Source organism: Carassius auratus, chromosome 23 (genome assembly GCF_003368295.1).
Source record: "Carassius auratus strain Wakin chromosome 23, ASM336829v1, whole genome shotgun sequence".
NCBI classification, from domain to species: Eukaryota; Metazoa; Chordata; class Actinopteri; order Cypriniformes; family Cyprinidae; genus Carassius; species Carassius auratus.
This window is the reverse complement of record NC_039265.1, coordinates 11,737,999-11,765,498: the sequence shown is the minus strand read 5'-3', so window position 1 is coordinate 11,765,498 and position 27,500 is coordinate 11,737,999. Positions and strand designations below refer to the sequence as shown.

At 36.2% G+C, this 27,500-nt stretch overlaps 2 protein-coding genes across 3 annotated transcripts in view; one reads left to right on the top strand and one right to left on the bottom strand.

Annotated features, from left to right (window-relative positions):
• LOC113041315 (endothelin-1 receptor-like) overlaps window positions 1-7,810 on the bottom strand; it is a 9,307-nt gene extending 1,497 nt beyond the window's left edge. The window contains exons 1-8 of one of the 2 annotated variants that reach the window (XM_026199782.1): window positions 7,702-7,810; window positions 5,149-5,587; window positions 3,744-3,871; window positions 2,175-2,373; window positions 1,782-1,934; window positions 1,542-1,675; window positions 899-1,007; window positions 1-814 (exon numbers count right to left, since the gene is read on the bottom strand). The exon at window positions 1-814 is cut by the window's left edge and continues 1,495 nt beyond it. In XM_026199782.1, coding sequence (XP_026055567.1) covers window positions 671-814; window positions 899-1,007; window positions 1,542-1,675; window positions 1,782-1,934; window positions 2,175-2,373; window positions 3,744-3,871; window positions 5,149-5,562 — 1,281 coding nt within the window. In that variant the 5' untranslated portion in view covers window positions 5,563-5,587; window positions 7,702-7,810 and the 3' untranslated portion in view covers window positions 1-670. Of the gene's footprint in view, window positions 815-898; window positions 1,008-1,541; window positions 1,676-1,781; window positions 1,935-2,174; window positions 2,374-3,743; window positions 3,872-5,148; window positions 5,612-7,701 lie in introns of both variants that reach the window. The other variant, XM_026199783.1, reaches the window with a different exon arrangement.
• Window positions 7,811-10,997: 3,187 nt separating this feature from the next.
• LOC113041319 (calcitonin gene-related peptide type 1 receptor-like) lies at window positions 10,998-24,194 on the top strand. The gene is made up of 7 exons (XM_026199788.1): window positions 10,998-11,194; window positions 18,791-18,849; window positions 19,692-19,857; window positions 21,185-21,292; window positions 23,183-23,295; window positions 23,373-23,464; window positions 24,052-24,194. The coding sequence occupies exons 2-7, from the start codon at window positions 18,805-18,807 to the stop codon at window positions 24,056-24,058; spliced, it is 531 nt and encodes a 176-aa protein (XP_026055573.1). The 5' UTR covers window positions 10,998-11,194; window positions 18,791-18,804; the 3' UTR covers window positions 24,059-24,194.
• Window positions 24,195-27,500: the final 3,306 nt, after the last annotated feature.

The window sequence follows — 27,500 nt, the reverse complement described above, 5'->3', positions numbered from 1 at the left end:
AAAATGTTATATCAACATCCAACTCAAACGTTTCCGAAAAAAAATGTTTCTGTGCTAAATTTTTTTAATATTACTAGTTTAACATGTAAAAGAAAAAAAAAAACTTTATAGGAATGTCCAACTAAAACGTTTCCGAAAAAAACTGTTCAACTAACGATTTTTTTCTGTGCTAACATTTTGAGAACGTTATAAGTTTGTCTAACATTTCAAAATAAGTTGAATTCTCAACTAAAACGTTTCAGAAAAAAAAACTTTTTTACGCGAATGTTTTGAGAACATTATTAGACGAACAATTTTAATTCAAACATTTAAGAAAACACATTCCGTGAATTATGTATAGCCTAAGTAATGTTTTTGCGTGAAATTCTGAGGACGTTATTAAAGACCAGATAACGTTGAATGAACGTTCTATAAGCGTTACAGGACGAACGTTTGTTTATAACTTTGAGAGAACCTTTTCAAAACGTTCCCTATTAGCTGTAAAACATTTGACATCACATTAAAAACGCATGTTTGAGTTTACAAAATATGATGCATACACCAAAAAAGATGCATTTTCTTTGTCATAATAGTATGCACACAGTTATCCAGTGCAGTAGATATAATAATATAATCATTATATGTTGCTATCTCTGTAGTCAGGGTTGAAACAACATGTGTGTGGTTGAGGTCAGTTGTAGCTGTCCTTGCGCAGCGCCGTCCGGTCCGATAAGCCGTTCTGATCAGGGCTCTTGTACTGGAAGCTGGTCCCGTTCAGAGGCACAACGCTGCTCAAGATGGAGCCGGCCGGATAACACCAGCAACACAAACACGACTGACAGAGACAGAGAGACAGCAGAGATTAGACCATCACAGCATCACGGCGCTCTCTTAGCACACTCATTACAGCGCTCTGTACCCTGAAGCAGTTCTTGAACTTCTTGCTGACGAAGTAGAGGATTATGGGATTGATGCAGGAGTTGATGGTGGCCAGGTTTATACTCAGGTAGTCAAACACCAGCAAGAAACTGAGACACAAAACAACACAAGCCGGTGAAAATCAAGATTACTAAACAGATTAAAGAATTGCATTTCTCCAGAATCGGTGACAGGAACATGTTTCTTCTTATTTCATTGATGCATTAGTATTAAATACGCTGTGGCTTTGTGTGTGTCAGGGTTATTATAATTAATTAAAAATGTGTGTGTGTGTGTGTGTGTATATGTGTGAGTGAGTGTGAGAGAGAGTGAGTGTGTGTGTATGTGTGTGTGTGTGTGTGTGTGTGTGTGTGTGAGTGTATGTGTGAGTGAGTCTGAGAGAGAGTGAGTGTGTGTGTGTGTGTGAGTGAGTGTGAGAGAGAGTGTGTGTGTGTGAGTGAGTGTGTGTGTGTATGTGAGTGTGAGAGAGAGTGAGTGTGTGTGTGTCTGTCTGTCTCTGTATGTGTGTGTGTGTGTTTGTGTATGTCTGTCTCTGTGTGTGTGTGTGTGTGTGTGTGTGTGTTTGTTTCTGTCTGTCTGTTTCTGTGTGTGTGTGTGTGTGTGTGTGTGTGTGAGTGTATTACTTCAGCAGGTCGCAGCGGCCGACATCGTTCTGAAAATACACCATCTTCTTCAGGATGCGACTGAGATGCAGCGGAAACCAGCAGAGAGCGAAGATCAGCACCAGAGAAAACACGGCCTTGGCCACCTCACGCCTCTGCTCACACACGCACACACACACACACACACACACACACACACACACACTCATTATAACGATGGTCTCAGCTGGGTCGTTCAGCACTGAGTGTTCGGTTCTTCACCTGCTTCAGGTGTTCGCTCAGAGAAAACTTCAGGCTTCCCTTCCTGTTGCTCAGCATCTCACAGGTCATGAGTGTGTAGAAGACGGCTGTACACACCAGCGGCACGCAGAAATAAAAGCCAAACAACCACCAGACCTTCACGTCCCTGTAGAACTGCACACACACACACACACACATCTTCAGTCAACATATAGAATCATATATAACGTAAAATGACATATAGATATATAGATATACATATATACGCACTTGAAATATCTGTATATCATCTGAATGATCTATTTTCTAATATAATACTTTTTTACTTCTAATATATTGTATAGATCTTGTACACGTAAGCGATCTGCGTGTGTAGTATCAGTTATGGGGGAACACGGCTGTGTGTGTTCTTACGGTCATGAAGGGCGTCTCTGGTTTCAGCATGCAGGTGCGGATGGTGACGTTGTTGTAGTCGAAGCTGACCATTTTGAAGCCGATGGCCTCAGGAACGGCCAGAACTAGAGCCAGCAGCCAGATACACAGGATCTCCACAGCCGTGGACACAGGGATCCCCACACCCTGAACACGACTCCAGGACGCCACCGCACGGTACCTGCGCACACACACACACACACACACACATCTGCTCTTAGAGACCCACACACACTTGGGAGTCTCTGGCTAACAGGGAACACTCACAACTCACAACTTCCACAAATGCTTTTTAAATGTAAGTGTTGGATAAAATCATTCTTAAAGTAATGTTTATGGAACGTTCTTATAACTATTACAGTGTTTTCAGCTGCTTACACACATTTTCAAAACTTTTTCTATTCAGGAATTGCACACACAAAGCACAAAACGAAGCACTGCTGTAACCATAACAAGACATTAATTTAGCATTTTGTGCAATTTGATTAAAAAATGTGTTTGAAGTTTTGATTCATGCTTATTATTATTATTATTAATTAAATTTTTTATTTTTACGTATTTTTTGATACGTTACCATTGTTTGCTATTCGGAAATCTTGGCTTTCATTTTGTGCAATTTAATTTTACTTGTGTTTTTCAATTTTGGTTTGGTGCATGTTATTTTTTTGATTCGTGATTGCAATACATTTGTGAATACAGTATTACACAGAACAGAAGAAAGGACACAGGTGTGTAGATGTGTGTTTATTGATTTGATGAATTAGTGCGGCTTAGTTGAAAAAACGACGTTCTCATAATGTTGAGAGGAAACATTGGTAGAACTCTGAACGTCCTCGTGGTGTTACTTGTATCAGATGAAAGTTCTCAATGTGACAAGCAAACGTTACACTAAACCTAAATGTTACATTTCGAGTGTGACTAAAGTTATTGGAATGTTGTAAGAAAGATTCTTTTAACTTTTACATCACATTCTAATCACGAGAAGAAACCTGGATATTTCAACTTCTTTCAAAACAACGTTCCCACAAACATTTCTATAACCTTAATATAGACAGATGAAATTACAGCTAACGGGAAAAGTTCTCAGAACATTCTAGGAACATTTATGTGTCTCAAACAGTTTTATTTGAAAAATGATGTTTATGTAATGTTTTCTAAATGTTACTTGTTTCAGAACGTTCAGAGAACATCTAAAGGAGCACAAAAGCAGTCTTGAGTCTCTGGGGTGTATTTGAAGCAATAGACAAAAATACATTGTAAGGATCAAAGTTATTGATTTTTCTTTTATGCCATAAATCATTTGTGCTCCGGGGTCACACATTGTTTGCAAAATAATAAAATGGAATGTATCCCTAACGTTTGTATTACTAAGATAATATAAAGTTTCAGAATAGAAAATCTTTCATGAAAATTCAGAAATAATCTTTTCATAAGTTAATGTGGGTGTTAGTAAAACATATGTTTTTACGTGACGATATTACATTTATTTAATTTTCTTGTGTGTGTCTGTCTCTCTGTGTGTGTGTGTGAGTGTGTGTGTGTGTGTGTTACCTGTCCACACTGAGCGCACACAGATTGAGAACCGTTATTCCGACTGACGCTTTCTGTAGAAATGGCATGAGTTTGCACAGGAACAGACCAAACACACTGTCATCGAAGGGCCACCGCATCGCCAGCAGCTACACACACACAAACACACACACACACACACACACACACACACACAGACTGTTAAAGCATATCTTCACAACCTGTGTGATATATTTAAAGAATAACGAATGAAGTGCTTTTATCTTCATAACTGTATGTGTGTGCGTGTGTGTGCCTGTGTGTGTGTGTTTGAATGTGTGATGAGTGTTAGACTGATAACTGTCCAGAAATAAGTCTGTCTGACACACTGCTGCACGATTACCTGAAACAAAGCTGAAATATTTTAACATTTTTCAAAATAATCTATTTTTACATTTCATATATATATACATATATGAGAAATTATTTTTAAACAAATGAAAACAAATGTAATATTTTTTATACATTCTATGTTTATTTTGTATGTATATATTTTAGATATTTATAAGACGTTTAAATAAGACTATATAAATGTTGTTTTATTGTGCTTCATAAATAATAACAAATAAAATAAAGTAGTACAATATATACTATTCATTACATTATATAATAAATGTATATGATAATATAATAATAATAATAATAATAATAATAATAATACTAAATTAAAATTTTCTATAATTTTACAAAAATAAATTAGACTGTATTTACTTTATTTAATTACATGCATTTATACCAAAATAAAATTAGAAATAAAAAAACAACTGAAATATAAAGAAACCTAAATAGAAGACTAGTAAAAACGCTTATTATTATTATTTTTATTATTATTATTATAAATATAATAATAAGAATAAACTTACTAATATTTCAACTAATTAAAATTAAAAGCCATAATAATATATACTAATGTATTCTAACACTGAAGCTAATATTAAATAACACTGATCCAGGTATTTGAATCCTAAACCTATGAAGCTAATTAGACCACAGACTAACTAATCTAACTCTAGACTAATTTAAACCCAAACCTAAAACCCTATTATTTACATGATTTGATTTGAGGACGAAACCAAAAAGCAAGTCTGAGTGCATATTATAATAAGTGCACAAATCGAGTGATCTGATTGGTTCCTGACACCTGTGCTTTACAATATATTCAGTTATTTTAAATAGTACAGATATTTCAGAACTGTACAGTTTTTGCCGTACCTTGGATCCAATGAATGCAGTTTTGTGAGCCGAAGAGACGGTTCAATAAAACCCAAACCCCATTACTCACATGATTGGAAATCATTTTTTTGAGGATGACACCAAAAGCCCATTTGTTTCCAATTAATGCTAATAAACCCACAGTGGTGCTGCAGTGATCTGATTGGTGGGTTACCTTATAGACGTTGATGGGGATGTCGATGGCGATGTAGATGAGGTCTCCGAGCGCCAGGCTGGCGATCAGAGCATTTGGGCCGTTCCTCATGGTCTTGTTGAGGTAGATGATCCTCAGAAGCGTGGCGTTCCCCACCATCCCCACCACGAAGATGAGGCAGGACAGGATGGTGTTGACGTATTTAAACAAGCCCTCGATGTAGGTCCTCCTCAGACACGCCGGGGGCAGCGACAGCGGCCGGACACCAACCGTCCCAACAGCTCTGGGGTCAGAGGTCAGGCGGTTCAGAGACCGGTGACCTGAGCTGGGGTCAGCGGAGAGCTGGAGGCCATCGGATGAGTTTGATTGACAGTTTCCTCCACCAATCAGCACACAGGATACGACGGCCATTAGCAGGACTTTAGGGGGCCACATCGTGGATCAAAGGCTCCTAGTGTCTCTACACGATACAAACAAAGAGAAACTGTTCTGGGTTCGACACAATGTGACTTTATGGGCGGCATCTGTGATGCGTTCAGTCAAAATCACATTTAGAGTTCCAATGGACGTCAATGTTTAACTTCGTTAAGCAAAAACCAACAAAGTGTGGATATTTTCAGAAAACGAGAGATAATATTTTAAGTCTTTTTACTTACGTACCAGATTTTGTAGATATTTATACTACAAAACAAGACAAAAATACTAAGGAAGAGAAAAACATGACAACTATTGTTTGATATGCGAAAAAAAAATAAAAATAAATGCAATAGATGTTTGCGTAGAGAAAAATGCATTCTCTCAAACAGTTATAAAAAAGGAAGATTTGGCTGCGTATATAATGTGCATTGCATTTGAAAGATCTTAAAACGAAAAAGGTTTCGTTAACGTTCCCTTTAAGTTATGAAAACGTTATTCCAGTTTTTTTAATGTCAAGCATTAAGGAAACTTGTGTAATATTGATGTATAAAATAATGTATAAATAACGCTTTTGTGCTAACTTTTTGAGGACATTGTTAATAAAGAACAGATTCCCTGCTAACAAAAATATGTTTTAAGTATGATTTGCTAACATTCCCATTAAATTATAGAAAAATTATTTTTTAATGCTCTCTGAACTTATTTTTTATTTTTTTATTAGTTATGTGAACACTAGAGGAACATTCAGAAACAGTTTTATAAATTAATGGAAACATTACTAAAATGTTCTCAGAGCATACTTTTGTTAACTGGGTTTTTAATAATGTTCTTTAAACGTCAGCAGAAAAAACATTTACAAAATTCATGCAACGTTTTTTTTTCACCCTGAAAACTTTTAAATAAAGTTCTAATAACGATTTTAATTTTCTTGGAATGTCAAGTTGGATGTTCTTCTGTCATTTAAAAAAAAAAATGTTTCTACTCGTTTTAGAACAGTTGGAGAACGTTCAAAAGTAACATTCCCGTATTTGGTTGCAAAATTCTAAAATGGAATGTTTTAATACAAACGTCATTTTTTTATGTATTTTAAAATGCAAACACACATTTAGGTTTTTGGTGCACTTGCTCCATAGCCTTACATTGCTTTACATTTGATCAGTTTAATGAAACTCTCTCAGACGATGCACAGAATATCACAGTTGCTCACACATGTCAGTGATTGAGTCTCGAATGCAACACGCTTCTCTGGAAACTTAGAGGAAAGCCACAAACACACTGTTCACATCAGTTCAGCCGAATCACATCAAACGAACTGATTCACTTTGAACTCCAGCAGCAGCATTGGCTTTAACACGAGATCCTGGGCTTTTCCTCTGACATATATATATATATATTTTTTTTATGATTTTTTTTTTTGTTGCATGTCATTTAGTTGCATGTTTTTTTTTTACACATTTAAAATGTATATAGAGAGTTTTATTTAAAAAAATTGTTAAAGTTTAGTAATTTTGCTGCATGCTTTTGTCATTTTTAAATATTTAAAATGTATAAATAGAGCTTTATTTAAATTTTTGCTAAAGTTTAGTAATTTATCTGCATGCTTTTGTCATTTTTAAACATTTACAATGTATAAATTGAGTTTTATTAAACATTTAGCTAAAGTTTAGTCATTTTGTCATTTTAAAAAAAAATGCTTGTAGATTTTTATTAGTTTTTATTTATATGTTTTAGTTTTAGTTGTTTTAGTGCTTCAAATAAAAATGAGAAATGTTCCGTAAGCAATTAGCTGAAATATTTTTAACTCAGCTTTAATATTTTTCATAGTTTTGTTTTTTAATGGTTTTAGTTATGGTTATCAGAATAAAGATCTCAGTGTCTCTATATACGCTCAAAACTCACATTTCATAAATAATCTGAACTGCTATCCAAATGTATTTTATAGCTCTGTACTCTTACAGTATGTCAACTAATTGGCTCTTTTTATTTCTCTATGTACTCTTTACTTTATTACTTACATGTGAGACGAAGTTAAATGCTCAAAAGTTTCCTGAGAAACCTCGGAGCACTAAAAGCATGTGTAAAATAGTAGAAAAGCAAGATTAGTAGTCAGTAAGTGAAGAGGCAGACGTGCAGTGACGCGCAGAAACACACACTGACCTTCAGAATGACGCTGATACACTCTTCTGTCTTTCTCTCCTCACGGACTGAAGCGCTGTGTGTCCTGAATCTACAGACGCAATCCAGAAGAACAGATCTGAGAGAGTTATCTTTAAACACCCTCCCCTCTCTCTCTCTCTCTCTCTCTCTCTCTGTCTCTCTCTCTCTCTCTCTGTCTCTCTGTCTCTCTCTCTCTCTCTCCCTCTCTCTCTCTCTCTCTCTCCCTCTCTCTCTCTTATCTGTGGGACATGGCCTTCCTTCCTATCAATTTTAAGACACACAGGCATTTTCATCAGGACCTTATCTAATCATCTTATGAAGAAAACAGAATAAACACTTCTTTTTTTTTCTTCTTCTTCTTTTTTTTTTCTGGACACGCACACATGATGTCTTCATTGTTACCAGTCAAAAGTTTGGAATCTATTCATGTTTTTGAAATAAGTATTTTCTGCTCATAGAGGCTGCATTTATTTGATCAATACATACTGTAAGAAATCTGAAATATTATTCTGATGTAAACATCTGTTTTCTGTGTGAATCTGTGTTAAAGTGTAATTTATTTCTGTGATGCTCCGCTGTATTTTCAGCATCATTCCTCCAGTCTTCAGTGTCACATGATCTTCAGAAATCATGAAAATATGATGATTTACTGCTCAAGAAACATTTCTGATTATTATCAGTGTTGAACACAGTTGCACAATAGTTTTGTGGAAACTGATGCATTTTATTTTTCAGGATTCACAAAACAACAGCATTTATTTGAAATAGAAATATTTTGTACCATCAGAAATGTCTTTAATGAAACTAATTGTTTATTATTCAACACTGATAACAATCAGAAATGTTTCCTATTATTCTGATTTCTGAAGATCATGTGACACTGAAGACTGGAGGAATGATGCTGGAAATACAGCGGAGCATCACAGAAATAAATTACACTTTAACACAGATTCACACAGAAAACAGATGATTTAAATACTAATAATATTTCATATTTTTACTGTATTTTTGATCCAATACATGCAGCATCTGTGAGCATTATCTTTCAAATACTATTATCTTACTGCCACATTACTGGTGCTCTCTAAACACTGCTCCATTCACATCAGTGTAAAAGTTATAGTCAGATTATTATTAACCCAGTTCTAAATCAAACGCTGAGACCCGCCTTGATACTAGAGACTGGACTATAGAGACAGGTCAAAGGTCACTCAGTGCCCACAGCCAAACCACTGAGAGCAATTACAGACCTGACCTCATAAACTCTGACCTGCAGGGGGCATCAGCACACACACACACACACACACACACACACACATAACAGAGAGGATCTACTAGAGATAATTGATTAGTTTGAAATCTGCTTTATTAATGCTAGCTTCAAAGATTTGATCTTGATTGTGTGTGTGTGTGTGTGTGTGTGTGTTTTAATACAATTCTAAACAATATTATTGCAATTATTATTATTATTTTAAATATGTTAAACTACATGACAATGTAAAAAAGAAAATGCTCCATTATCTGACGTAAAATACGTTTATGTAGGCTATATAACATTTATTTTATTTAACGTTTCCATTTCAATATTCATTCCAAATTCGATTTCAAGTAACAAACATGTTTTTATGGTTTTAGTTTAAATCTACTTTAATAAAACAATCACACATCAAAAGACTTATAAACTGTTATAGGTTCATTTTAGGTTGCAAACAAATTGCCTTTTTCTTAATCAGAAAATTATCTCAATTACAATCATCTGAAACACCAAAGAGCGGAAAAAAGTGTGTGTCTGTGTGTGTGTGTGTGTGTGTGTGTGTGTGTGTGCGTGTTCTCATATGGTTAACAACACACGTCACATGACCAGGACAGATGCCCAATATGATGCCAGCATGAAGCTTTGAGGGTCTCTGAAAGGAAATAACATTAAAACCATATTAAACCAACAACTGAAAGACTCGGCTTTTACACAATGCACTAAACCCCAACCACGACTTTCAGTGTACAACATCGATTTATTATAAAACCAGCTCCATTTATTGTCTGTGCATGTGTTATATTTTATAAAGAGTTTAATTAAGTGTTTGCATCAATGCTGTTAACCCTTCATTCATACTGTACATGAACAAACATCTGAGGGTGAATCAGCAGAAGTTCCTCATTAGCTGTTTATGGTGTTAATATCTCTATCCGTGTGAATAAATGTGAAATCGTCTCATAAAGCAGCTTTGATCTGAATAATCAAACCACAAACACTCTGAAGTCACAAACCAATAAAGATTTTCCAAATAAACTCGAGTCCCTAAGAGATGTTGAGGATGTTTACTGCTGGAGGAAATCCACAGATAGAAGAATACAGCTAAACTAACACTTGGGTGGCTTTACACAGCGTGTGATTTCTGAATAGGTTCCTAGATTTGGTTTGAAATGTTAATATAGACATTTTAATTCGCTTATTTCAGTTAATATAGTAAAACTAGCGAGTGTCGCGTGCACGCATGACTAAAGGAGTCGTTTACAGTCATTTACGTTTGATTCAAACTTAAATAACGAAGAATTTAAAAGAGCCATTATTTTTTTTAATTTCGACATCGCTTGTAATGAATTTAAAAAACACATAGTGATGGTGAAAGAGAGCTTTTCTAAACTCAGAATCAGCTTAATGATTCACTGTTTTGAAGCGATCTGTTCGGATCGCGTCTTGTGAATCATCTTGTGACTCCGAAGTCTATTATTGGTGAATCATTTGGTTTTTAATTGAAGCTTCGGGACTTGTTTTTATTTTTATTCTGTTTTATCCAGAAGCAAGAAACAGAACCAAGCCGGGATCTAAGTTATTGTTCATATTAGAAGGTTTAAGCAAACATTTCTTTTTATCATTCCATGAAAAAAAAAAAATCGAAAACGGTTATTTTTTTTTAATTTTTTTTTTTAGAAACAAGTTATAGCCTATATGAACAAAACATTCATAATATAGATCATTTAATGGCTTACTGCAGGAGAAAAACTAATTTTGAGAAAACAGACAAAATACATGTATTATAATATAAATATACAGACAAAAATAGATACAATTTTATAAAATAAACACTTGAAGGTGTATTTAGTCTGAAAAAAAAGACTAAATGAAGAGGCAATATCTAAATTGACAGGTCCATGAAAGAAAAAAATGTGATTTTCCCTGATTTTCGCCTATTATAAATAATTATATAATAAGTTTTGAATATTCTTACCGCATTCTGACAGCAGGTGGCGCTATTGTATTAACATCACGCACTGCTGCAAGCACACTTAAATACTCCTTTAATTTGTTTCAAACTCAAATTTACTTAACTGTAATACATGTAATAGCTGATATTGATAATTCTGTGTACATGTAATGTAATTAGGACAGATGATTGCTCCGCGTGTCCGAGGGGCGGGGACGCGCGCCTGAAGCCGCCTGTGAGCCGCAGATCTTCAGACGCTCGTTCACGAGGACCGGACACTCGCAACGGTACGAAACTTCACCGCTTTCATAATTTTTTATTTTATTTCTGTCTATGTTGAGTCTTTCGGCGTGTTGCTTCATAAACGTAGTAACTGTGAAATCAGTGTCAATGAAAAACTACTAATGATTTAATAACGTGTTGAATGTATTTGATACAGAACAGATTTTACATTAATATTAGATGCTTAGATGATGTCCAGCAATTGCCAGGACCTTTTAAATATTATGGTATATGAGTTCAGGAATAATTTAAAAATTTCTTAAAATGTGAATCGATTTTATAACGTTATGAATTAATTTGTTAATTACTGCTGAAAGCTGAAAGCTATTCATCGTTTTTACATTGTACATAAAAAATGAGCCTGCTAATATAAAATGCTTAGAGTCTATATAGAGAGATTGCATTATTTTTTAAATAACAATCTGCTTTTGTTTCGTTGGTTGGAGATTCCAGAAAATCTTTTTTTTTTTTTGTGTGGTTATGTCTGGTTTTTGGACATCATTTAAATATCACTGTATATGAATATGGTAATCAATCAGTATCATGGTATCGCAATGTTAATGTGCTATGGTGCAATCCACAGTACTTATTCTAACAAAGGACTTATTGATGTGCTGCTGTTATTGTTTTGTGGTCAGTCTGGCTGTGTTGAAGACTCTGTGGTGAACCACTCAGCTATGTCCACTTTCAAGGGCACTAAAGAGCCGTCACAAGTGTCAGACCCTGTGCTTCTGGGACATGTTGCACTGCTGGGCAGCTGTTTGGTGTATTAATAGAGTCTGTGAGTTTTACACCATCGCTTTCACAGCCTCGAAAGCGTTGAACTCAATTTGTGAGTTTACTTTGTGGCTTTAATCTAACAAACTAGATTTGTGAAGATGTGCAACTCACCCTCACAATACACTGTGGTTGCCAAAGTGTTCTTTCTAGTTGTTATAAGCACACAATGTACCTTTTTATCTTAACAATGCGGTTCTTTTAAAAAAAGTAGTGTGCAGTCTAAATAGGAAGCATCTTTAGGCATCATAGGCATGTTTCTGATTGTGGTGTAAATTGAAAGGAAATATTACACATTCCTTGACATAACAAGGTAATCCTATAATGCACTGTAACTGCAGTGGAAAATTTTTAATTTTAATAATAATTTTAAACTAGTTTATACACTATTTATGTCTGATAGAATGATGATTATACATGTAGGGAGCTCACTAGGGTTTGGAACAGAACCTCAGTCTGGTTAAGATGTTGATTTATGCTATATTTTGAGTGTTCTAGATGTGTTTTGTCTGCTGCTGGTCTCTATATAGGGAGATTTCACAATCGTAACGGTAAGGTCTCTCATTTGGATCAACAGATCACTGTCCTGCAGTGGAACACAATCCTGGAGAATCAGGAGGGATTTCACTGCAATTCAGAGTCAGACCTTAGACACGGTCTATAATGGCCTATCCTATATATGAGGCTAAATAGAAATTAGATTCAGATTTGTGAGTCAATTTGAATCGAATCAAGAGATTCTAAATTATTTTCCCCAGTACTTCCAATTACTCAGAACACCTTGACAACACCCTACCACTCAGAACACCCTGAAAACACCATAACAACCAGAACACTCTGACAACGCCGTACCATCTAGAGCACCCTGACAGTGCCTTTACAAACACTCACACTGCCAATACCATAACAACCACTCAGAATACCCTGACAACACCCTACCACTCAGAACACCCTGACAGTGCCTTAGCAACCACTCAGAACACATTGCCAATGTCATAACAACCACTCAGAACACCCTGACAACACCCTACCACTCAGAACACCCTGAGAGTGCCTTAACAACCCCTCAGAACACACGGCCAATGTCATAACAACCACTCAGAACAGCCTGACAACACCCTACCAGACACAACACCCTGACAATGCCCCAAACAATCACTCAGAACACCCTGACAAGACCCTACCATTCAAAATAACCTTACAATGCCCTAACGACCACTCAGAAAACCCTGACAACACCCTACCACTCAGAACAACCTGACAACACCCTACCACTCAAAACACCCTGACAATGCTGTAACAACCAGAACACCCTTACAATGCCCTAACAACCAGAACACCCTGACAACACCCTAGAACCAGAACACCCTGACAATGCCCTAACAACCACTCAGTACACCCTGACAACAACCTACCACTCAGAACAGCCTGACAACACCCTAACCATCAGAACACCTTGACAATGCCCTAACAACCACAACACTCTGACAACACCCTAGCAACCAGAACACCCTGACAATGTCCTAACAAACCACTCAGAACCCCCTGACAACACCCTAGCAACCAGAACACATTGACAATGCCCTAGCAACCACTCAGAACACTCTGACAACAACCTACCACTCAGAACACCCTGACAACACCCTACCACTCAGAACAGCCTGACAATACCCTACCACTCAGAACACCCTGACAATGCCCTAACAACCACTCAGAACACCCTGGCAACACCCTATCATTCAAAAGACCCTGACAATGCCCTAACAACCACTCACAACACCCTGATTATGCCCTACCACTCAGAACACCCTGATAACACTCTACAAGTCAGAACACCCTGACAAGACCCTACCACTCAGAACAGCCTGACAATACCCTACCACTCAGAACACCCTGACAATGCCCTAACAACCACTCAGAACACCCTGACAACACCCTATCATTCAAAAGACCCTGACAATGCCCTAACAACCACTCACAACACCCTGATTATGCCCTACCACTCAGAACACCCTGATAACACTCTACAAGTCAGAACACCCTGACAAGACCCTACCACTCAGAACACCCTGACAACACCCTACCATTCAAAAGACCCTGACAATGCCCTAACAACCACTCCGAACACCCTGACAACAACCTACCACTCAGAACTCCCTGACAACACCCTACCACTAAGAACACCCTGACAACACCCTACCACTCAGAACAGCCTGACTACACTTTACAAGTCAGAACATCCTGACAACACGCTACCACTCAGAACACCCTGACAACACCCTACCATTCAAAAGACCCTGACAATGCCCTAACAACCACTCAGAACACCACCCTGACAACACCCAACCACTCAGAACACCCTGACAACACCCTAACAACCCCTTTGAACACCGACTAAAACCAACCACTCAGAACACCCTGACAACACCCTACCACTCAAAACACCCTGACAATGCTGTAACAACCAGAACACCCTGACAACACCCTACCACTCAGAACACCCTGACAATGCCCTAACAACCAGAACACCCTGACAACACCCTAGCAACCAGAACACCCTGACAGTGTCCTAACAACCACTCAGAACACCCTGACAACAACCTACCACTCAGAACAGCCCGACAATGCCCTTACAACCACAACACTATGAAAACACCCTAGCAACCAGAACACCCTGACAATGTCCTAACAACCACTCAGAACCCCCCGACAACACCCTAGCAACCAGAACACCTTGACAATGCCCTAGCAACCACTCAGAACACCCTGACAACAACCTACCACTCAGAACACCCTGACAACACCCTACCACTCAGAACAGCCTGACAATACCCTACCACTCAGAACACCCTGACAACACCCTCCCACTCAGTACAGCCCTGACAACACTTTACAAGTCAGAACACCCTGACAATGCCCTAACAACCACTCAGAACACCCTATCATTCAAAAGACCCTGACAATGCCCTAACAACCACTCAGAACGCCCTGACAACACCCTGCCATTCAAAAGACCCTGGCAATGCCGTACCAACCACTCAGAACACCTTGATAACACCCGACCTCTCAGAACACCCTGACAACACCCTACCATTCAAAAGACCCTGAAAATGCCCTAACAACCACTCAGAACACCCTGACAACACCCAATCACTCAGAACAGCCTGACAACACTCTACAAGTTAGAACATCTTGACAACACCCTACCACTCAGAACACCCTGACAACACCCTACGATTCGAAAGACCCTGACAATGCCCTAACAACCACTCAGAACACCCTGACAACACCCTACCTCTCAGAAAAGCCTGACAACACTTTACAAGTCAGAACACCCTGACAATGCCCTAACAACCACTCAGAACACCCTGACATCACCCTACCACTCAGAACACCCTGACAACACCCAACCACTCAGAACATCCTGACAACACCCTACCACTCAGAACACCCTGACAACACCCTACCATTCAAAAGACCCTGGCAATGCCGTACCAACCACTCAGAACACCTTGATAACACCCTACCACTCAGAACACCCTGACAACACCCTACCTCTCAGAAAAGCCTGACAACACTTTACAAGTCAGAACACCCTGACAATGCCGTAACAACCACTCAGAACACACTGAAAACACCCTACCACTCAGAGCAGCCTGACAACACTTTACAAGTCAGAACACCCTGACAACACCCTACCACTCAGAACACCCTTAGAACACCCTACGATTCAAAATACCCTGACAATGCCCTAACAACCACTCAGAAAGCCCTGACAACACACTACCACTCAAAACAGCCTGACAACACCCTACCATTCAAAAGACCCTGACAATGCCCTACCAACCACTCAGAACACCCTGACAACACCCTACCACTCAGAACAGCCTGACAACACTTTACAAGTCAGAACACCCTGACAACAACCTATCGCTCTGAACACCCTGACAACACCCTACCAATCAGAGCACCCTGACAACACCCTACCATTCAAAAGACCCCGACAATGCCCTAACAACCACTCAGAACGCCCTGACAACACCCTACCGCTCAGAACAACCTGACAACACTTTAAAAGTCAGAACACCCTGACAACACCCTACCACTCAGAACACCCTTACAACACCCTACGATTCAAAAGACCCTGACAATGCACTAACAACCACTCAGAACGCGCTGACAACACCCTGCCACTCAGAACAGCCTGACAACACCCTACCATTCAAAAGACCCTGACAACACTTTACAAGTCAGAACACCCTGACAATGCCCTAACAACCACTCAGAACACCCTGACAACACCCTACAACTCAGAACACCCTTACAACACCCTACAATTCAAAATACCCTGACAATGCCCTAACATCCACTCAGAACGCGCTGACAACACCCTGCCACTCAGAACACCCTGACAACACTCTACAAGTCAGAACATCCTGACAATGCCCTAACAACCACTCAAAACAGCCTGACAACACCCTACCACTCAGAACACCCTGACAACACCCTATCATTCAAAAGACCCCGACAATGCCCTAACAACCAGAACAATCTGACAACACCCTAGCAACCAGAACACCCTGAAAATGCCTTAACAACCACTCAGAACACCCTGACCGCAACCACTCATATCAACCACTAGCAGGGACAGTGAATTTTGCATAGAAAAACAGCACTCAAATTTTGTACTGAATTTGTACAAATCTGGTTTGATTTACATAGAAATAGTTTAAATATTTTATGTGTCAGGTAATCAAGGACTGTGAGTGTGTGTGTGTGTGTGTTTGGTCTCTTTGTCTCAGTGGTCTGGTTGTAGTTTTCTGGCTCTCCTCCAGTCATACACTGTTATTTTTGGACTCAGCAATGGGAAAATAAGAAGGCGTATAATCTTTGACTAAAAGGACGTCACACACACACACACACACGTATGACTGTAGATGATGTGCATGTGATCAGCTGTTTCTCTTCAGCTGTGTAATCTATCAGTTATTTGAATCATTAGCGTGAAAGTAGAATGATCAGGGTTGTGTTTGATGTGGTTTTGGCGTTGGTTCAGCTCTAAAACCTCAACATCATGTTCCTGTTTTGTGGAATCTCCTCTGGATTCGGAGCGATCGGCGCTCGTGGGACACTGAGGTGTTTTTCGGTTCCGTCTCTTTTGTGCAGGTGTAACAATGGCTTATTTTTGTCCTCATGCTACGGAGCGGGACGGAAACTCACACACTACAGGAAGTCAGGCCTCTCTTCTCTTTCTGCTTCCTGTTGCTCCTCAGAACAGAAATAACTTTCTCCACGAGGAAACTTTTAACTTCTTAAGATCTACATTCAAACAAGGTCAGACTATAAAAATGCACAGATATAGTGTAAATCATTTGAATATTTTAAACATTCAGTATTTAACATTCAAATATTAGTTATAATACACTGCAAACATGTCTCAAAATTACATTGTTTTATTCTGCTTGAACTTGTGTGTAAAAGAAGTCCAAGCATTTTGTATTAACTCTATGCATTTTGTGTCAAAGCAACAGGAAACAAATTAGTGCTATCATGTGATTTTACCGCGGTATGGTTCATGTCATGTCTGTGATGCTGATAAAACACTCATCCTCTGGTGGTTTGCGGCGCTAATTAAAGTTCCTGGGACGCTTGTGCAGTGGACGTTTCTCATGACGGTGACCTTTGACCTGAAACCCATGGGAAAGACTGACTGTATGATGTTCACAGACACAGCTTTCTCCCCTCGAGAGGAAACCGAACGCTTCTCAGAACTAAAAAAAAACCACATTAAACATCCACAAACATTTTAGAGTTTTCAATTCTATTTCCAAACTATTGCTGTCCACCGAGGTGTGTGTGGAGTTAAATCACTGTCATAGAAAACATAATTATGGATGTTATTTATGAAATAGTAATGTTTGTTACTATAGTATATAATAATCTGTTGTTGTTGTTATTAATAACAAGTTTGATTTAAAATAAATATACATTTTGTTAAATAATATAATATTTATACATATATTTTAGTTATATGAAATTTATATATATATATATATATATATATATATATATATATATATATATATATATATATATATATATTATTTATATAATATATACAATGAAACATGTAATGAGGCTAGATAATATTAAATCTAGTAATATATACAAAAGATAAATAAGATTTAAAAAATGCATAAATTTTACTTTATTTTTTATAATTTGTAATAATAATAATAATAATATATAATAACTTGTTATATATTATATATTTAATGGTACATACAATTAATATTAGATCTATAAATATACAAAAATTTTCATATAAACATTTTGTTTACTATAGAAACATACATTTTGTTAAATTATGTTTTATTTATTAATAATTTATTTATATTTATATATATGTGTGTGTGTGTGTGTGTTTGTGTGTGCTACATGTATTTTGTATAATTAATGTTACATTTATTTTAATTTACATAAAAGATACATTTATGATTCATATATTTTATTTATTACAGAACTATATACAATTTATAAAATAACGTATGTTTTATTTATACTACTGTTATGTACGATATAATAACTAGGGTCGCAAAGGGGTGGAACATTTCCAGAAACTTTCCCGAAAATCCATGGCATATTCCCAGAAATCCTGGAAAGTTTCCAAAACAGAAACCCTAATAATGACCCAAATAGTTGTAAGATGACTTCTGATATAAGAGTGAGCATGTCCTCGGTGTATTGTGTATGTGATGTGCTGAAGCCAGTGTTTACTGCAGTGGATCAGGGCTTTGACCGCAGTGTGTGTGTCTCTGATGAAGGTCTCACACACATCATGACATCGACCCGCGTCCTGCTGCTGATCAGCACACTGTCACAGGTGACTCTCACACACAATTAACCCTTGCATTTATAATGACTCCTGCTGTACATAGCTAAGACTATATGTGTTTGTATTTGATCATATTTTCAAGTCTGAATCTACTTGTATGAAATTATAAATTATATATATATATATATGTGTGTGTGTGTGTGTGAGAGAGAGAGAGAGAGAGAGAGAGAGAGAGTCTGTGTGTATATGTGAGTTTATCTGTGGGTTTATAAGAGAGAGATAGAGTTTGTGTAAGTGTGACAGAGTGTGTGTGTGTGCGTGTAAGTGTGTTTGTGTGTTTGTGTATGTGTGTGTGTGTGTGTGAGAGAGAGAGAGAGTCTGTGTGTGAGTGTATGTGTGTAAGTGTTTGTGTTTGTTTGTGTGTATATGTTTGTGTGTGTGTGTGTGTGTGTGTGTGTGTGAGTGTGTTTGTGTGTAAGTGTTTGTGTTTGTTTGTGTGTGTGTGTGTGTGTGGGTAAGTGTTTGTGTGTGCGAGTGAGTGTGTGTGTGTGTGTAAGTGTTTGTGTTTGTATGTGTGTGTGTGTGTGTGTGTGTGTGTGTGTGTGTGTGTGTGTGTAAGTGTTTGTTTGTGCGTGTGTGTGTGTGTGTCTCACAAACAATTTTGAGTTAAATTGAAATGTAAAAAGTGACAAAAGCAAAAAACACATTACAAAAATAGAATAAATTAAGCGTTGAGTAGAAGCACAGAAACACTAAAACATTTTTAGCTAATAATCATAATGAAAATAAGTGACATGCATTAATAGATGACCCTACTAACAGTTTTAATAATAATGATGAGAGAAGCAGAGGAGATGTGAGTGTGAAGTGTTTTGTGTGTGATGTGGCAGCTGTGTGGAGCTCAAGATGAGCTGGTGCCGGCGATGATGTCAGCGGAGGAGGAGAGCCATATCCCAGAATCCCCTGCTGTCCTGAGCGTGGCGCGTGAGCAGATCCTCTCGGCTCAGTTTGAGTGTTACCTGAAGATCATGTCTGATCCTCCGCGCAGAGACCCGGGTGAGACACACAACACACCACATACAGTCACAGCACTATAATAATCATAATAATAATAATAATAATGAAGCCCTGTGAATACATGATACATTGCATCATGCAGAATTTAACATACATAACATGCAGAAATTACATAACATACGTAACAAATGAAGATTTTTTTATGAAATCCGAGAGCTCTCTGAACGCACAGAAACACAGGTAAAATAATCCATAACACAAAATACAATAAAAAAATACTATATAAATATTAGATAAAAAAGAAAACATGAACCTTAGAAACATTTCCTTCTCTAAAAACTGAAAATAAAACAAGTTATTGTTATTTTGTAATTTATTTACCAAAACGTAAAGTGGAAAACTAAATTTAGACTAAATATAAATATTTTAAAAAATACATTAAAAATGATATACTATTATAGTATGTATTGTTATCATAAATTAATTATTATTTTATGTTTTCTGTTTTAATTTTAAGTTTTTTTTGGTTCGTTTTTTTGTCTTTTGTGCGTGTTTTGTCATTTTTACTAGTTTTTTTTATGTCTGAATAGTTTTTATTATTTTTATTGCCCTTAAGCTAAATGAAAATTACTAAAATATTGCCTAAAAGTTTTTTTCTTTTTAAGTTTGATTTTATTTTATTTTTCAGTTAAAGCTTGTTTTATTTAAATTATTGTTAATTATTGATTAATAATTTTAATCACTGTAAATGTATTTTTAAAGTCTTGTTTAATTATAAAAACCCTAAACTGCGTAGCAAAGCAGCTTCATCATTAAAGACTCTTCCGTTAATATTGATATGAAGCTGTAATGTAATTATCTGATAATGGATTCACATCATGATCGTTCATTCTTTTATGGAGGAAGCTGATGATGGTTTAATGAGCGTACAGTAATAATTAGTGTGTAATTATGTAACTCTAATCTAATCGACTCTTTATGGCTGTTGTCGGTGTGGAGATAAAACTCCCAGAATCCTCTGCTGCACGGCCGTTCTCTCTTCTGACAGACAGGAAGTGATTTGTAGCGTCAGTTTGTTTCCTGTGATTTGTTTCCTGAAGGAAACTTGCTTTAGTCTCCAGTCTTTCTGCTCCATAAACCAGCGTTTATCCTGGAGCTTACAGCAAAACAGCTCAACGTCGTTAAAGCTAAATTGCATAATACATTCAGTGAATATTTTACATTTGTATACATTAGTATACAATTTTCTAACTTCAGTAGCATTTGAGGAGAAGATGTACAGTAACACGTCTAACTGTAGAGTGTTCATATACTCCACTATCTTTTGTGTGTGTGTGTGTGTGTGTGTGTGTGTCGCCCCCTGCAGGCCCGTACTGTAACCGCACCTGGGATGGTTGGCTCTGTTGGGGAGACTCCGCCCCCGGCACCGCCCTCCAGCTATGCCCCGCCTACTTCCATGACTTTGATCCAACCGGTGAGCTGATGACTCCTGTCAATCACAGTGATGCAGCTGAACAGCAGATCATAGAAATGTTATTCCATAATTCATATACACACATGCAGTGGAAAATTCTGAAATGATACATGTATTACACTTAATAATACATAATTTGACAAAATTAAGCTTCATTTTTATTAAAAAAATGTTAGGAGTAAATCTCTGATGTATTAATTCAGCTGATTAGACTTTTAGAATTAAAAATTTAAAAATTAAAGGGAATTGGGGGGGGGGGTAATGTAATAAATTGTTGTTAAATTGAAAGAATTCAAAGAAAAAAATAGAAGAACTAAAATAAATTGAGATACAATAAAAATTATTTTATAGTGCTCTATTATTGTATAACTGTTTTAATAAATTAAAGAAAAAATTATTTGATTGCTAAATTGTCATGAATTAAATTGAATAGACATGCAAAATTTAATTAAATCAGAATCCAGAAAAATAAAAATGGAATAAAAACGATATTAAAAAAAATTGTTAAACTTTTCATCAAATTGCTATTAAATTAGTTTAAAATTAACAATTTCAACCAGTTAGTCATGCTTTTTTGATTACGAACTCTTAATTTAAAGCTGCAGTCTGTAACTTTCGACGCTCTAGCGGTTAATAAACAGAACTGCTTGCGTCTTGCGGAAGAACATCGTAGCCGGAACTACTTCTCTCTGTTTATGTCTATGAAGAATCACAAAGGTACTGGGTTACTCCGCCGCGGTACCCCGAAGCAATCTAAAATAGTCCCAATATAAACACTTATTATAGGTGCACCCTAGTGATTCAGGACAAGCCAAAAACACAGTTTGGAAAATGGATTCATGGTGTATTCACTTATTATATACATTTTTCTACATGTTGAACACAAACAAAGTTATGGACCGCAGCTCTGATTGGTTGCTTTTTACCGGGAGCGATGTATTTCTGCAAATGGCAATAGGACCACTGGGAGGAGCCAGAGGAGCTTGATTTATTCACAGATTATCTGTCTCATATTCTACTGTCAGGACATAATGACAGGTTTAATAAATATGTAAAAAATATATTTTTACAAAAGTTACCTACTGCAGCTTTAACAGTTAAAACGGAATTCAAATGAACTTTTTAATAAATTGCTTATAGATTGTATTAGTTTCTTGATGAAACATGCTTTTTGTGTTTTGTTTACTGACACTCAATTTAACCATTTAAGTAGAAAAGTAAAACTGAATTTGTGAATAAATAAAATGTAAAAATTAAAATGTAATTTGGGGAAAAAATTATTTTGTATTTCTAGGGCCCTAAAAATGAAATTCATTCATTAGTTTTTTTATTACTCAAATCAAACTTGAAATTAGTTTTATTAACTTGTGTCAAGATTTCAGTTAATTTTTTATTATTAGCACTTAATTTAACCATTAAAATTTAATAAATAAAAAAACTATTGTAATAAAGTGTTAATAAATTGTATTAGTTTCATGATTCCAACTAATGAAATATGCTTTTTTTTGTTGATGAACACTTAATTTAACCTGTAAAGTGAAAAGTAAAAATGTATTTACACAATTAAACTTGTAATTGTTAAATTGTTTAATGATTTCAATTAATGTACCACACTTTTGGATGAATAGCACTTAAGTTAACCATTAAAATATAATTATTTAACTTTTTTTTTACTTTTTTATTTTATTTAAATTTTTTAGAATTATTTAACTTTTAATTAGTCGTTATTAAATTACATCAGGATTTAAATTAATTACACATGCGTACGATTAACAACACTTAATGTAACCATTAAAACAGAAATAAATAATAATAAAAAAGAATCCAGAAGAATCTAGAAGAAAAACAAAAGAATATTTCCCAAATGAAGAGTGTGATGTTTCTGGTCAGAGAAAGTGAGCAAAGTGTGTGACTCGGACGGTCAGTGGTTTCATCATCCGGTCAGCAACCGTCTGTGGACCAACTACACGCAGTGCTCAGCGGACACTCACCATAAACGAGAGGTCAGAGCTTCACTTTTACACATTCAAGCAATGATTCACAATCCTGCCTGCCCTGACGTGTGTGTGTGTGTGTGCAGTTCATCCTGGTGAATTACTATCTGGTGATGGTGGGACACGGGCTGTCCATCATATCGCTGTTCATCTCCATCTGCATCTTCTCACACTTCAAGTACGTCCTGAAGACTGATGATGTTTCTCTCAGTGTGTGATGAGTAGAGCAGAACACATGGCTTTATGTGACTCTTTAAAGAAGACTTTTCTGCTCAGCATTTATTTGATCCAAAATAAAGCAAAAGCAGTAAAATTTTTAAATCTTTTTATTTTTAAAATAATTATTTTCTATGTGAATATCTGTTAAAGTGTAATTTATTTCTGTGATGCTCCGCTGTATTTTCAGCATCAGTCTTCAGTGTCACATGATCTTCAGAATGATTTGCTGCTAAAAAAAATTTTGTTAACCTTTTTATTAAATTGCTATTACATTTAACAATTTCATCCAATTAGTCATTATTTTTTTATTGTTAATTATTACTAAATTATTTTGATTTTGAATTTTGATAATTGAACCATTTTTATTATTATTATGTATTTAATTTTGAAGTCGAGTACATTTTTAATTTTTCAGCATTTATCTCCAATAGAAAGCTTTTGTAACGTTATACACTGAGCAGAAGAGAACTCTTTAGAAACACTGAAATCTGAGTGTTTGAGAGGGTTTGGGCTGACAGTGTGAGTGAATGGCTGCTGTTTGTGCAGGTGTTGAGCTGCCAGCGAATCACTCTTCATAAAAACATGTTCACCTCCTTCATCCTGAACTCGATCGCCACCATCGCCTGGTTCTACATCGTCAGAGATCAGAGACCAGAGAACCCCATGGATTCGGTAGGTGCAGATATACTTGATACTAGGGCTGTAGTACAAAACAAAACCAGATTTGCATGATGTCGCGAGTGAAAACGTGTGGAAAACGCTAGGCACGCCACTTTCTCCTTTTCTCCAAAGCACTCTGTAGCCTGCACTCTACGCTCGCGCTCCAGTGGCGTCTGCTGTTGCAAGGCAACCATGACCCGCTCTCCATGAAGACGCAGAAGTTTCAGCAAAAAATAAATGGATTTCCAGCACTAAACATCCCTTGCAGTAGCTCTGCTAATTGGTTTAATTTAAAAATGGCTATCCTTGTACAGCTGTTTCTCCATCTTGGCTTAGCTTTCAGAATTGTTTCGGGAAAGGATGTGCATGACAAACGGTGGCACTTGCTGCGACCTGAAAAGTTTAGATGTGTCTAATTTAATTTTCTACCTGAATCATTGCCTGAGCTCTCGAATTGATTCAAAAGATCCACGAAACCACTCCGAACTCCCGAATTGACTCAAATGATTCGCGATCCCCAAACTGACTCAAATGATTCGCGATCCACAAAAAGATTCAAATGATTTGCGAACCCGCTCCGACTCCCCGAATTGACTCAAATGATTCGCGATCCTGCTACGAACTCCCGAACTGATTTAAATGATTCGCGATCCCCAAACTGAGTCAAATGATTCGCGAACCTGCTCTGAACTCCCGAAATGATTCAAATGATTTGCGATCCCGGAATTGACTCAAATGATTCGCGATCCTGCTACGAACTCCCGAACTGATTCAAATGATTTGTGATCCCCGAATCGACTCAAATGATTCGCGATCCCGCTCCGAACTCCCGAACTGATTCAAAAAATTTGCGATCCCCAAACTGACTCAAATGATTCGCGATCCCGCTCCAAACTCCCAAACTGACTCAAATGAATCACGCTCTGAACTCCCAAACTGACTCAAATGAATCATGCTCTGAACTCCTGAACTGACTCAAATGATTCACAATCTGAAGTTCCCATCCAAATCAAATGACACTCCCAGCGCTTCTATTGGCTTAGTTCTCTAATTTCATAACATTTACTGATCTTAAGGTACGAAAAGTATGTTGTTAACAAATAAAATATCAATATTTCCATTCCGAACTGCTTTCCACGTCGAAACATCCACGAACATAACCAGGTGAGCAGATCACTCTCATTCATACATGCATTTGAATACACCGAATAATGCAGTGAAGAACAAACTCAAAATGCACACGCTCACTAGTATGACTTCATCATGTAACTTTACATTAGCCTAGATGCGTGCACTTTTTAGGCACGATTTGTTTAGTTTTTGAATATACTTATATATGAGTATATATATATGAGCATCATGAGCTGTCTCTCATAAACACTGTAACTTACTCTACAATTTTTCTGTACTGCCGCAAAAAAGAATAATAGGAAAAATCATTACAAACATAACATAATGTATATATGCTATTTAAATCAAATCTGCTTTGTTAAAAGTTATATATATATATATATATATATATATATGCAAACCAAAACGAATTAATAAAAATGTACAAAATCTGCATAGACATATTGACAAAACTACCAAAACTTTAATTTACTTAAGTTTTGTAAAAAAATCATACATATTTTTAGATCTTTACTAAAACCTTTATATATATATATATATATTTGTTATTTGAAATAAAATTAAATACCAAAAATCTACCTATTTACTTCAGTTTTCTTTTCAGCGTTTCATTTTTTTTAGTTTAACGAAGTACCAAAATAACTCAAACTAAGTGAACTATAACTAGTAAAACTATATGGACATATTCACAAAACAACAAAAACTTGTACTCATGCATTTAAATACACTAAAACATTTGCTAAAATTAAAGTAAAAACTGAAAAAAAATGTAATTCAAAATATTAACAAAAATTATAATAGTATATCAATGATACTGAAATAATAGTAACGTATATATATATATATATATATATATATATATATATATATATATATATATATATATATACATATATATATTATATAATGTGTTTCCTACATAATATAATATTTAAAAGTCATCTTAAGGTTAAATATTATAATAACTTCATATTTCATCCATTTGCTTTTGTTCAATTACAAAATAAATGTATATAAATATACATTATCTGATTTAATAATCTGTCGTCATAATTCCTTGCATATGTGTGTGTGTAAAAATGCTTGGCAATAAATCTCATTCTGATTTTGGAACCAATTATTTGATTCAGCTGTCTAGTAAACAGTATAAATGACTTCTATATGATGTAATGATATATGATAATATAATAAAGACTTTTTGTGTGTATTGATGTATGTATGTATGTATACTTATATATATATATATATACACAGTGGTGTGAAAATGTTTTCGCCCCCTTCCGTTTTTTGCATATTCACATAGTCACACTTGAATGATTCAGATCATCAAACAAATTTGCATATAACACAAAGATAACCTGAGTAAACACAAAATGCAGTTTTCAAATAATGTTTTCATTTATTAATGGGAAAAAGCTGTCCAAACCTGACTGGCCCTACGTGAAAAAGTAATTGCCCCCTTAATCTAATAACTGATCAGTCCATAGAATAGTCTTGGGTATAATCAAGATATTTTTTGGCAAATGTGAGAAGAGCCTTTGTGTTATTTTTGGTCAGCAGTAGCTTTTTCTTGGACCTCTCCCATTGATCCTGTTTTCACCTAGTCTCTTTTAGTGGTCAACCGATATTGGGTTTTTTAACAGCCGATGCCTTGATATCTTGGGAAGCAAGGGGGATAATAGCCATATATAAAGCCAATAAATTTTTTTTGTAATGCTTAAGAAAAGTGTAATCATTTGACAATGGATTAAAAAATTATGTATAAACAAAACACAACTTGAGATGACAAGTTTAAAGTTAAAGCATTCGATTCACACGGATTTGAATTGACTAAGTCTGTAAGGTTTATGAAATTAAATGTTGCGTTAGTCATTCAAAGATTTGTTCAAATTATATAAATACATACGTGCCGTCAAAATAACCACCCCAAACATATCGGCCACGTAGAAAAATGTATTCCTCTGCCAATATTTGAAATGCAAATATCGGCCGATATATCGGTCAACGACTTAGTCTCTTTTTTCTAATTGTTGAATCATGAACACTGATCTCAGTTGAGGCGAGTGAGGCCTGCAGTTTTTTAGATCTTGTTCTGGGTTATTCTATGACCTCCTGGATGAGTCGCTCTTGTGCTCTTATATACAGTTAGTATATTATGAAGTGGAGTACATCAGTTGTTTTTAACAGTGTTGATGTTCAGTCTC

What these genes read in the sequence shown, in the direction of transcription:
- LOC113041319 (XM_026199788.1), top strand. Translation starts at nt 18,805, where the DNA reads ATGACATCGACCCGCGTCCTGCTGCTGATCAGCACACTGTCACAG. An exon ending in TGATCAGCACACTGTCACAG is followed by an intron (nt 18,850 to 19,691) that starts GTGACTCTCACA and finishes GTGATGTGGCAG; the next exon opens with CTGTGTGGAGCTCAAGATGA. An exon ending in CCATGACTTTGATCCAACCG is followed by an intron (nt 21,293 to 23,182) that starts GTGAGCTGATGA and finishes GTTTCTGGTCAG; the next exon opens with AGAAAGTGAGCAAAGTGTGT.